The sequence below is a fragment of the Falco punctatus genome (genome assembly GCF_963210335.1).
Source record: "Falco punctatus genome assembly, chromosome: 1".
NCBI classification, from domain to species: domain Eukaryota; kingdom Metazoa; phylum Chordata; class Aves; order Falconiformes; family Falconidae; genus Falco; species Falco punctatus.
The window spans coordinates 97,313,388-97,325,789 of NC_137580.1; the positions used below are offsets into that span (position 1 = coordinate 97,313,388).

General features: G+C 40.3%; 1 protein-coding gene across 5 annotated transcripts in view; it reads left to right on the forward strand.

Moving 5' to 3' along the window:
* The window catches only part of LOC308065232 (acetoacetyl-CoA synthetase), a 45,624-nt gene that overhangs the window by 13,783 nt on the left and 19,439 nt on the right, over positions 1 to 12,402 (forward strand). For all 5 annotated transcript variants that reach the window (XM_080390955.1, XM_080390956.1, XM_080390957.1 and 2 more), the window contains 2 exons: positions 7,886 to 7,983; positions 11,848 to 11,962. In XM_080390955.1, coding sequence (XP_080247081.1) covers positions 7,886 to 7,983; positions 11,848 to 11,962 — 213 coding nt within the window. The remainder of the gene's footprint in view (positions 1 to 7,885; positions 7,984 to 11,847; positions 11,963 to 12,402) is intronic.

Here is a 12,402-nt window from a genome sequence, read left to right on the forward strand (position 1 = left end):
TGTCCTTCATGGGCTCTTTAGTTTTGTCAGCGCAGTGCAAGTCAAAACTGCAGTACCTTGAAGCTCCTTGACTCCTACCTGGTATTTCTGCTGATGTGCGTATTCATCTTACTACTGGAATTGCATGTTCTTTGAGCAATACTTGGCCATTATCCAAAGTATGTGTAAATTCTTCTATGATGCAAACCCAAAGTGGTGAAACTACTTGATTTATGTTCTGCACGTTACAAACCAGAACTCAAAGCTGTGTCTTCAAAAACAGAAGGGTATACATTGCTATTTTTTAAACCCACAAATGTGACTTTTGAATGTTAAAATATACTTGAGAGCTCATACTTTGTGTATATGTTATGAGCATTCTATGGAACTGGTAAGTGAAGATTTAATTATCACACCTGGTGGCTTGGTTTTTTACATAGAAATAGAGCTATATCCTTAATTGGGTATGAACCATCCAGCAAAATCAGGAAGGTCTGTCAGAATGAAGACTAGGATGCTCTAATTCTGTCTCTGTTTTCAGTCTTAACACAGTCATGCTCATACCTGATGACCTGTTGAGGAGCAACAGCCTCTGCCTGAAACCAAAGTAATGAATAGGAAAAACTCACTCTCTACAAAGTTTGAATATTTAGAACTTAAGTGTAGTGTTTCGTAATACCTGTCCTCTGATGCATACATAAAATACTAAGTGAGTTGCATGTGTTTTAAAAAGTTGTCCCAAAGACATTGGCAAAACAGTATGTAGTTATGCATAGAACTGGAAACTTGGACATCATGAAACCAATCAAAGTCCTGGTCAGTTTTTTCTTGATGCCTATTAATGCTTTCTGTAAATGTGTTGTCATTGTGAAGCACAGCAAATGCTTTTTTTTGACTTTCACAGTGAAATTTTTCCTGATATGTACAAAACAAATTCAAATGCTCTTTTTAGACTGCTTGTGGGGATTTAATGTGCTGTTCCTTATTGTTATGAGTAAAAGTCATAATGGGGCTGAAAACAGTTCTTCCACATGTATTGCAAGTTATGCTAAACTGAGGGATCAAATCTCATGTGTATAAGCGGCAAAAAGGGTGCTCTGTACTGGTTTCAGATCCCACGATATGACGAAATGTGGAAGACTGGGCAATTCAGAAGAGTGATTACTGGATGTGTTTTCATATTTTATGTGAATGGAAAGTGTGTGTGTGTGAACACACTATGGTGGAGGAGGACAGCAGCTGTAAACTTGATGAGTAGCAACAGCTGCAGCTTTGGTGTGTTCCTGCAACTAGAAACCTGCTGTTCTTTGCTCCTGTCCTAATTCTCAGGTTAAGGTCCACTTAGACTCTACGTATTGGTGTCTGACGCTAAGTGACAGATTTTTAATCTCTGCAAAGAAAATACTGCTCACTAGGGTGACAGATATAATACTAATGTTAAGTACAATCAGGTGCAGTCACTTTTAATAGGAACATATATTCTGAATTAAGATAAAAGAATTTTATCTCAGTGAGGTGGTTTTGTGTGTTAAAGTGCAAATTAAAGTCCTGTTAGCAACCTGGTTATCGATGCTAGAACTCTTCTAATTAAAACCAGTTAGAAGTACAACGTTTGGGAAAAGACAACATGATGCTCTCATTTTGGGCTCATCTTGTGAGCTGTTCTTAGTAAGGTATACCATGCAGGGGAAGCATGCTCTGTAGCTGCAGAAAATGTGCTATTGAAATAGCTGTAGTCAGTGTGCTAATAATTAGGCTGCTAATACTGTTATAATTTTAATAAGTTTCTTCTAGTTAATGACTATTTTGCTTAGCACAACTGGGGGCTGGCTGACTCTTGAGTTTTGTTTGTTGTTTTGGCAGCTTGTTCACCTCTTACTGAAATTAAAAAGCATAGCTGATACTTTAAACAAACAAGATTGTATGAATAAAATAGTATGCTTTAGATACTGCTTGTTTGTGTAGGCTTTTTACAAGCTTGCAGAAGGTAGCAGTTCCAAGTTTCTGTTCAGAATTCATCATCAATGTCAGGGCTTCCTTCCACAGAAAGGGTAGGATTTTAACTGTGCACTTAGCCCCGTTCTTGGGAGAGAAAGTGTGTGTGGTGGCTCCAATGGGAAGCCTGGAAGGATTTTTAGTGATTGCAAGAGGAGGCACAAATTGCACTCTTTAGCTATCTGGTGGTGTTGCTGTTATTTAAACAAACAAAACATCCCCCAAAACAAGCAAATGAGAAAGGAAGCAAATCCATTGAAAATACAATGGAAAACACTATTTGGATCCCAGCTCCTTGATTCTCTGGAGTTGAGCTCCCATCACTTGAGTAAGCTGCAGCTCTTTTTCTTCCCTTTGCCTTTCTGTGCATTTCCTGAGCACAAGTTGCCTGTTTGGCACTTGCACAGCAGAGACCAGTCTGACCAGCTGCTGTAGGTACCAAGTGTCCCTGCTGGGCCCCTTGGGCATTTCAGTAGCTTCAGCACATCTTTATGAGCAGTTACAGCTGACTTGTGGGAGCAGGCTTGCATTGCGCTTGGGGTCCTTACAAAGCCCTGTACTTTTGATAACAGAAAAGAGTAATGAATCTAGGCAACCTCTCTGTTTTCCTAAAATCATGACAAGTTTTTGGGCTCAGGTAGAGCTTTTTAAATTACCTGGAGTCTGTGTGCTATTTCTCTCCCATACCACTTTTTTCCACTCTGTCCTCTTACCCTGGCTGGTGAGAGACTTTTTCCTTGTAATCTTCAGTCAGATGAACCTGTATAAGCTCCCATCAGTTGGGCTGTTGTGCAGTTCCCCCTCCATCCCTTCCCCTGGTGCCCCCAGCCCTAGACTCCCGACTGACAGATTGCTTTGACTTGGGCTGCAGCCTAGGGAGGCTTCCCTGTGAAAGAAATCTGATGGGGTTTTTAACAGCAATCCAGCTCTCTAGATATAGGCATGTTTAAAACTGAGTCTCAACTCCTTTCATATGTTTTGCTCCTATGCCAGAGGATATTGGCTGTCTTTGGAAGAGCTAAACTGTAACGCTGCAGAGGTTGAGGCTGTGGGCGTTTCTCCAAATCCCAAATTGAAATGGGGGAGAGATGTTAAGTGTTGGGTGGGAAAGTTTGAGTCATACACCTGCTTGTGGTATCAAAAGATCAAAGCTTGCCAAGGTCTACTGAGACCTAATTTGTTCCAAAATTTGTAGCAGATGGCAGAGGGAAGGGTAACTTTTCATGTGGTTTATAGCAGCAATGCAGGAGATGTATTACTGATCAGCTTTTAAATAGAAGGAAAATACTAATTTCATTATAGCTACCTAATATGTAGTCAGCCTGCCAGGTTCTGATGCCCTTTGCAGCCACTTTCTCTTAAAATCACTTAAAATCTTGAGCTGTTAGAATTGTATACAAGACTACTAACACGGTTTTCTTCTTGTGAATTTCACTTCCATGCTTTACAGCCTCTGAGACAAGACTGTTTTAACTTTTCATTATACTTAACATATCCCCTAATTTTTTTCAATACAATTTATGGTTGCATCATGACAGTAATAGTGTGTTTAAGTTGGAGGTGGGTGAATGTGGGTGGAGAAGCAGCAATGTCAGCACTCTTCCAGCTTGATTTCATCCTAGTCTTCCCTTTCCATCACCAAGGAGATAGCATGTAATAGTAAACATAATTGAAGCAGATACGTGATGAAACATGCCTCTTCTTCTAAACATGTAGGGTCTTCAGAAAAGCGTCTTCACTGAAAGGGTTGTCAAGCACTGGAACAGGCTGCCCAGGGAGGCAGTGGAGTCACCATCCCTGGAAGCATTCAAAAAACATGTAGATGTGGTGCTTAGAGGCATGGTGTAGTGGTGGACTTGGCAGCCCTAGGTTAACAGTTGGGCTTGATGATCTTAAAGGTCTTTTCTAATCCAAGAGATTCCATGATTCTATGTCTTGCAATACTGTCACTGATGCCTGAACAGTTGGAAGAGACAGATACAATACCTAATGCAAGCTACGCAGATCCACATGTGAAGTACTCCTGGTTTCCCACTGACAGTCTGTTTGGCAAGTAACAATGACTGCAGTATGAATAAAATAGAACTGGGAGTATCTGTGTTACTCATCTCTGGATAGGTTGCTTCTATTATATCCCTGTAGCTGGCTTTGTTCTATTACAAGTCAGCAGTTAAAAACAAACTAATCTTCCCGGTGTGTTCACACAAAAAAAATCCTTGACAAAACATCAATGAATTACATTGTTTAAAGCTGGCATTTTATCTATAGTAACTGTATTAGCCCTAGTTGCTTACGTGGGTTTTAAAGCTAGCTTTGTAAGAAGATTAGCATGTTACTCATAGCCTCAGGCCACACTAACATTAGATAGGATGACCACTTTAAAAGCCTACAGGAGTATGAAATGCTGTATTAACATAAAGAGAAACTGGAAGTCTGGTCATTGAATTGTTTCTGTTTCAGTGCTGCTGTAGATCAGTAGTATGAGCCATGGAGAAGATACTTCAGTAGCAGCTCCCTGCTTTCCTTCCTCTCGATGCATTCTTTCAAGGCTCAGAACTAAATTGTTGATGTAGGGTCCAAGTTTAGGTTTTTTCTTCTAATTCAGATGGCTATGAATGTTTGGATGCCTCTGAGTACACATTTAATCTACTTTATGAAGGCATTAGATGATGCCAGGGAATGTGTTCTCAGCACTCTGAGAAATGAGACTTTTGATGTAGCTTCCAGCATGATTATACCAGAAATTTTGTACTACAGTTTTCACCTGTTCTGTTGGTAAAGTACTGTAGTGTAAATGAACAAGTCTACGTTTAATCTTAGTGTATGCTAGATTAAGTAAATAGTGACTGACAGAAAATGCTGTCCTGAGCAGATCAGGCTCTAAGTGCCTCTTAAAATAATACAAAAAAATCCATACAGTGTTTTTAAGATACCACTTGTCCTGCTTAAAGATTTGTCACAAGTTTTATGTCACAGTGAAGCTTTTATTTCTTCATCCTTATGGAAATTGTATACATACTTAGGAGTTGGGAGGAGTGCTACTAGGACCCTTGGTATGGGTTCCCACCTCCTGTGTTTTGAGCCCTCTATTCAATTGCTTTGTAGTTCACCCAGAGAAGGTATGAAGATCCTCCTCTTTCTAGTAACAGAAAGTAGCTTCTACCTTTCTTACCAACTTAAGATACAGAGAGAGAGAGATGTACTTTCTGTAGACTTGGCCTGTGTTGACAAATGCTAGTTTTGATCCTTAGCTGAAATACCATATCAAGGAACATGGAGGCTCTAGTTAAATGGATGAACAAACATAGGAGTATTCAGACTAGCTGTACCATTACTTTTCTGTAGTACTGAGCTTCAGTACGTAGGTGACTCTTGTGTCACCCCTGATGTGAATCCAGCTAAAAAAGCTGTTTTTTTGATCCTCTTTGCCAGCAATGTTCCTGTTTACCAAGTTTTAGACACGTATGACCTGTGTCAGCCTACTGAATGCTTTGAGGCGTCAGTTGATATCTCAAGGGACACAGTCAAATGGTAGGGACTCTTACCTACATGACAGTTGGTGTAATGGGTTTGCAGAATCTCTGATGTGAGAAAGGGAGAAATTATTTTATTTCTGAGAATCCACTCCTAGTCTGAAAAGCTGACAGGAGGAATAGTTTGTGTCATTTAGAATTGGGAGCTGTTGAGAGAAAAGCAACACGAGTTCTTACATTGTTATGTTTGGAGGATCTCTTTCCAAAATAGAACCGCCTTTTTATTCATAATACCTACTGTTGGGGATTAGGACAAATACGTCAATCCCAGCAAGCAAGCAGGCTGCCTGCCTGCAGTGGTCAAGTGAAGATACAGAAGTGCAGGGTAAGTTGCCTTGCATGTTTTGTACCTTCTGGCAGTTTTGGCTGATATCCTCTAAAACTCAGAAGCATCACCTCAAAGCTGACTGACAAATGAAAGTAATGGTTTAATTGTTTGGCTCACAATAAACGTCCTGTGTTCTTGCCTTGAAGGCTTTTGTAGGAGTGGTGAAAACAACTGGTGCTTGTAAGCTATGGCAAGGTTAATAACTACTTCAAACCATAAAGAGTCATCTTTCATTTTTCACTGCACTCTGGGCCCCTGATAATCCTATCCAGGAAATCCTTAGTGGAAATATTTGGCATCAATCAAAAAAGAACTGCTTTCATCATACAAAATATTTTAATCTGTTCTGGTTAATATAATTAACATTTAAAATTATTGTTTGTGGAAGAAGATTTCTTTTAAAAGAAAAATCACTAAAATTTTGGGATACTTTACCTTGTATGATAAACCTTGACCCTAAAGGAAAAATAGCAAAATAAGTAATGCCTTTTTATGGCTGTGAGGTTTTGCTGCACTTTAGGTACTCGAGAACTTCACTGAACAGTACACTACAAACTATAGGCAGCTCTAGGGAGTAACATATATCTTAACATGGTATGAGTTTTTACTCAGTTGTGTGTTTTTTCCAGAAATTGTTGGCCTTAAGTCATAGTGCTGCTTTCAGAGTTGCTACTCTCAAAACCACAGCAGTTTAGAGACTTGACTGAAGTGGTCAAGCTGGTTTAAGAAACAGATTTCACTGATTTTTGAATTGCGAAGAAAAACCTCAGTTCAAGGGGTTTTTTTAAAGTCTGCTTCTTACGAAGTTGAAAAAGGATGGATTTTTTTCAAGCTGTAGGCACACTGGCAAAAATCAAGCTTAGTACCCTCCTACTTGATAAAGTTAACATAGCAGAAATAGCTATTAAGGTCTGGGACCTTAGTTCCTGTCCTGAAAAGTACATCCCTAAATAATCTATCTTTGAAAAGTGCCTAGCACTAGTGAGCGTTTGCGGTCTGATAGATAGTTGTGGAGCACCTGCAGCTTGCACTGCAGTCCAAGATCTGTCAGTGCTTGCTGCTTTTTAGTGGGTTGGAAAGCGTTTTTATTGCCATTTAAGTTTGCTTTCAAACACTGAATTCTAATTAGGTGTCCAAGTACTGTAATTAGGCCTGTCATGTGCCTTTTTTAAGGACTTGGGCATCTTCTTGGTTGCTTAAGAGATCTTTGATCTACTTCAGTGTAGTTGGTGAATTTTGACTGCGTGTTTTCATTTGTGGGTTGGATTCTGATCAGTTGAGAGTCAGTCTCAGGCACCCAGCACCTTCTGGAGAGCTGGTCAAATGGAGCCCACTGCAAATGTAACTTTCTTGATGTTTGGTTCTTCTGTGTGCCTTGATAAATTGAATGTAAACCTTGAAATCTTCCTGTAAGTTGATGAGGTAAGCCTGAAGAGCTCCATTGGTGTGATGATGTTCCAGGGCTTGTCACACTGTATTACTTCCTTATCAGCTGAGACGCTGGTTTTGCTTGTTTGTGTTTAAGATTCTGGTAGTGTCTATCAGACAATGTTTAGCTTTGTAAAGTGGCATCTCCACTTTTGAACTGAGTATTTGTAACCTTTGCTTCCAGCTACTTGTTCCTTTTCTAAGGGGTGTTTCTACAGACCTGTTCTGTTCCCCTGCTTGGTGCTGTATCCTTAGTCTCTATGTACCCTGTTCAATCCACAAACTTTTTCTCTCTCTCCCAGTTCTTCTGTGGAGCATGCTGCCCTCTTATCCTGAAAGTCTCATTAATTAAGCGGAAACTTTTGTAAATTGGGAGTAACCTTGTAGATAGAGAAATGGATACAACTCTTTTTTATAAAAGGGATTGTGTCTTCCTCCTTGTGCAACTGATTTGACTTCGAAGGAGGAAGTGACAATTGTGTGGAAAATTTCAAAGGATCCTTCAGTCTGGGGCTTCTCATTTTTAGTCTGTTTGAAGTGGCGATTGTATACGTTATGTTTACTGTTAAGATTTTGTGGTTTTTAGTTTCTTCAGTCTCTAACCATTCAAATTCTGCCATAGGTTACTTACCAAACAGCATTCATGCGGTGGAAGCAATGCTCGCTGCTGCAAGTATTGGTGCTATCTGGAGTTCAACATCACCGGACTTTGGCATTAACGTGAGTAGCTGTATTATCAGGTGGTGTAGAAAAGCTCTCCTCCTGTTTGAGACAGACGTGAAAGTGACAGTGCGGGATAGATCCTGTTTGCTTTAGCCTTACTGCCATCTCCTGGCACAGCCAAGTACACCAGATTTTTTTTTTATTTTTTTTCTGGCTACCACAAACTGAATGAAAACTCGTGCTTTCAGTTGTCAATAATGACTTTCAGCGTAGTAATTCGAGTATCTTTTAGCTGACTCACGGGGGATATTTTCAGGCAGAATCCATGGCCTTGGCGAGCTTTTATTAATTGTGCAAATGAGCAGCAATGCAACAGTTGTCTGGGACTTGGCCCTTCATTCCCAAATCTTTTCCCAGGCTGCTTAGCCACGATCCAGTTCCTTTGCCCAAGTAGTTCCTTCCTCTGCCTTCTGCGTGGTTAAACTGAGCAATATCCCACCTGGTCTCTTCGAGGAGGCTTTGTTTGCCAACAAGTTGAGGGATTTCAGGCTAATATCGCTAACTCAGTTCTTTTTAGCATAGGAATAAATGCTGTGTGTAAAATACGGTAAAAAAAATTGCGATATGATTATGATAGCCAAACAGATGTTGCAGTGTTCACTGGAAGCTTTGGGAATGTATTTTACTTTCTTTGGAAAGTCTTTAGCACACATCATAAGCAGCAACAGGTGCGAATCACTTCTAAAATGGAGTGTTCTATCTAAAAGTATGCTTGAAAGCATGCTTTTTTGCACTGCAGAACAGAGAAAATACCAAAGGTGGGGTTTTTTTAGGTAATGCGTACCCTCAATCTCAGTGTTTAACCCCCGTAGCTGGTTAGGTGTAGGGAACTGTCCTCTCTGGATTAGCGCTAGAGGGCAGCAGCATTCCGCTTTCTCGCACTCGAGGTTGTATCATTGGGAAAAAAAATGATTAAAAAAGTCATTACAGCACGTAATGATCAATCTGTTCTACAAATATTTTCTGCTTGCTCAGAAAATGACAGTATGGAGTATTTTCTTTGCAATGTGATTTGATCTCTCATCTGGGGGAAGATTGTTCATTTTGCTTGCATTACAGAGTACTGGTGTGTTTTCTGTCCATGTTGATGTGCTGTTATTTTCAGTGCCCAGCTAGCTTAGTTTTTGTGATAGTTTCATTAAAAAACTTAGCCTTGGAGCAGCAGTGCCATTGATATCATTTATTCTCCTTTGGCTTGGCAGCATGTGTTGGTGTATGAATTCAAACCCTAAAATCTTGAGGGAGATCAGCAGAGGTTCTCGGGGATATTGGCTTCCGCCCTAAGGAAAATATATTCCTGCTTCTGTGCAGTTGCGTTAGTCCTGTTAACGTAAATGAAGATTTTGTTTGTGTTTTGGGAAATAGTGTAGCATTTTCAATATTTCAAACCCAATTGTGTGTATATATTTTGTGAAGCTTAGAAAACGTCACTGTTCAGAACTGCCTACACGTTGCAGGCTCTGAATGCCATACCTCTGAAGACTGTGCAAGCGTTCAGGAAGTCTGCTGTCAGAGAACCAGTGAGCTCCCTCCCACGCAGAACGCCACTCTTGGCAGCTTTTGCTTCATTTCTCTAGTCCCTGTTATCCATTTACATATATTAATAGGAAAGTGGTTCTTTGCAGCCAGTGCATAAGAGGTTGGATATGTAAGTTTAAAAAGAGGCTGTGCTCTTGGGTCTGTGAGAAACCTTTGGTGAGCCCTAGCAAAGCCAGGGCAGCTCCATTCATGGGGTCCTTCTCAACCTTTAGTACTGGATTTGAGGCTCATAGACTAGAACGAGCCATATCTGTTTTACCTGAGCTTTTCATGATTTTCATGAAAGCAATTCCTTGCTGAGCCATCTGGTTGGATTAAAGTTCCAGTGTCGCAATTACCTATTCCATCTGTTTGTATTGCCTTTGTATCATACCAGGCTGCCCTGTGGGATTTGATCTTGCCAGTGCTAATGAATCCAACTGGGTGTGTTAGCAGGATTGGTAAAACCCTGAGAATTGTAGTTATCCCAGCTTCTGATTCGCATTTCTCTTCAAATTTGATTCTTCTGTTAGAATACCCTTAGTCCTCTCATTGGTCTCTGTTTTTAAACATCAGACAGCATGGATATAGGGTATGTATGCTCTGTGCTCAGCGTGAATGTGTATACATGCATACATATGCGCACATATATAAGCGCACACATGCTATGTGTGATTTGGCTGCTTGGTCTGTTCTTTGAAAATGGTATGAAGTAGGTATGATAACATACCTAAAATAGCAGGAAACTTGATTTCATACTCCCTTAGAGAGTAATTTTAATGCATTAAACCTACATGTCTGAGTGTGTTAGGTAATGTGTTAAGGGCTTCTTGAAACCCTCTTCTGCCACCAAAACAGATTCTGGTGATTTTTGTTTTGAACTAATTGATCAAGTTAGGTGTCAATGCGTTGTCACTCTATTTTCTTGTGATGTGAGCAAGGAAGAGGAAGTGCATCTCGGGGTGATAGGAGGGAAAGCTGTTAAGTGACAGTGTTAAGTCAGCAGACAGGTCCGTGTTCATATTTTGCCATATCCGTGTACCTCGCCTGTGGTGGTCAGTGAGCTTGCCTAAAAAGACAACAGGGAGAAGTTGTTGGGGCAGGACCTCTGTACTTTTGCAGCAGCCTCTCTTGTAACCCTGACCAGCCCAGCTTGGAAAGGAGGAGTTTAGTAGAGATTGACTGTAATGTTTTTGCATTGGTCTTTTGATTTGGTAATAACTTGTCTCGCTTTGGCTGCAAAACAGAGGACAAAGCAGGAGATGGAGAGAAATAAAAAATGCTGTGAAGAATAAACACAACTGAAGTCTTGAGGGTGTTTTTTCAATATGATTTAGGATACTGTTCTTGAACAGTTAGCTGACAATTTTACAATATAGAATAATCTTGTTCTTAATGTTTCAAGTAATGTAGCTAGAGAGGAACGAACATGGCTGTGTGCTGAGAGCTTTTTAGTAGAAGGATTTACTTCTTGCTGTTGAATACAAAAAGATCTATTTCTGGCATGCTGCTGCATGCAGTGTACCTAGGGAAAAAAAAAATACCAGAAGGATTTTTTCTCTCAAATGTGATAATAGCTATGGTGAATTCCTGAATACAGTGTAAGCTGGAGGACACCTGAAGATTTAGCATTTGAACGTGTCCTTCCCTAGAGGTTCTAAAGGAGCTGCGGCAGGCTTGTTGGTAGTATGTACGTACGTTTTCAATATCTAGTTGTTCTGGTAGAAATCAGTGGCACGGTTTCCTTTGTTAATTGTAGCAGAGCAAAGCGGTCAGTTCCTATGAAGTGCCACCTTGCCATGTGATAAACACATCCTCTGGAAGACTGGTGGCTTTTTTTTTTTTTTTTCCCCCAATGAGAGTACCAAACTACTGGGACATTGTCAAAGCAGCCCTGGGGCAGTTCACAAGGGCATAGAGAGCACCTGCCTGCAGATGCAGACAGGAGTGTTGTGGACCTTCAGGTAAATTAAGTGCTTAACTCCTGCTCACATCACAGGTGCTTATCCTCTTGAGGTGAGTTTGTAAGTCTGACTTCCAAGGTGAAATTTTAACTGCTTTGTGAACTTGATCTTTCAGTGAACAATGTCCTGTGATCTGTGGTGGTTTTATCTTTGTTGTTGGTTGATAGATTTGGGGGTCATGAAATAAATTGTTACAAACCTGTTGTACTTTGAAGCTCTTGGGAGAGTGGAAGACAAACTGGCAGTCTTTTAACAATTCTCCTGCTAATTCTTGTCTCTGCTCCTTTCTTGAATTTAGATTTGCTTTTAGCATCCAGTGCATTTTCCTACTGTAGCAATTTAATTCCATTCTTTAACTAACTTTTCTCTGTGTCCTTAGGGTGTACTGGACAGATTTTCCCAAATTCAGCCTAAGCTCATCTTCTCTGTTGAAGCTGTTATATACAATGGCAAAGAACATAACCACCTGGAAAAGCTGCTCAGTGTGGTGAAAGGTATTTCATTGCATACCATCTAGTCTTAGTCATGCTGCAGTTGTGTGAGCGCTCAAAGGCTGCACTGCCACTAAAAGTGTCATTTTTGAGCTGCTTGTCACTGTCCTTCCTACTTTACGGTATCTCTGTGGCCACTTAGGATTTCAGAACTGATTTTGATCACAAAACCAGTCTTTTGTGTAATTCTATCACTCTTTTGCTAGCTTAAACATATCACCATAAATTAGCAGTGTAAGTGGGGGAACAGGGACTGATGATGCTGGGTGTGTTTTTTTTTTTTAAGCCCAAGTGAAGTGCTGCTGAAGGCAAATGAAGAGGTATTACATCGCTAAAGCTTGCAGGTTTACACATGTATTTTTAAAGGGCTGGCTATATTGAGGAAATTACCTCTTAGGTAACAATTCAGTCTTTTGGGGTTTCAGTACTTGGCGTATCAGAAT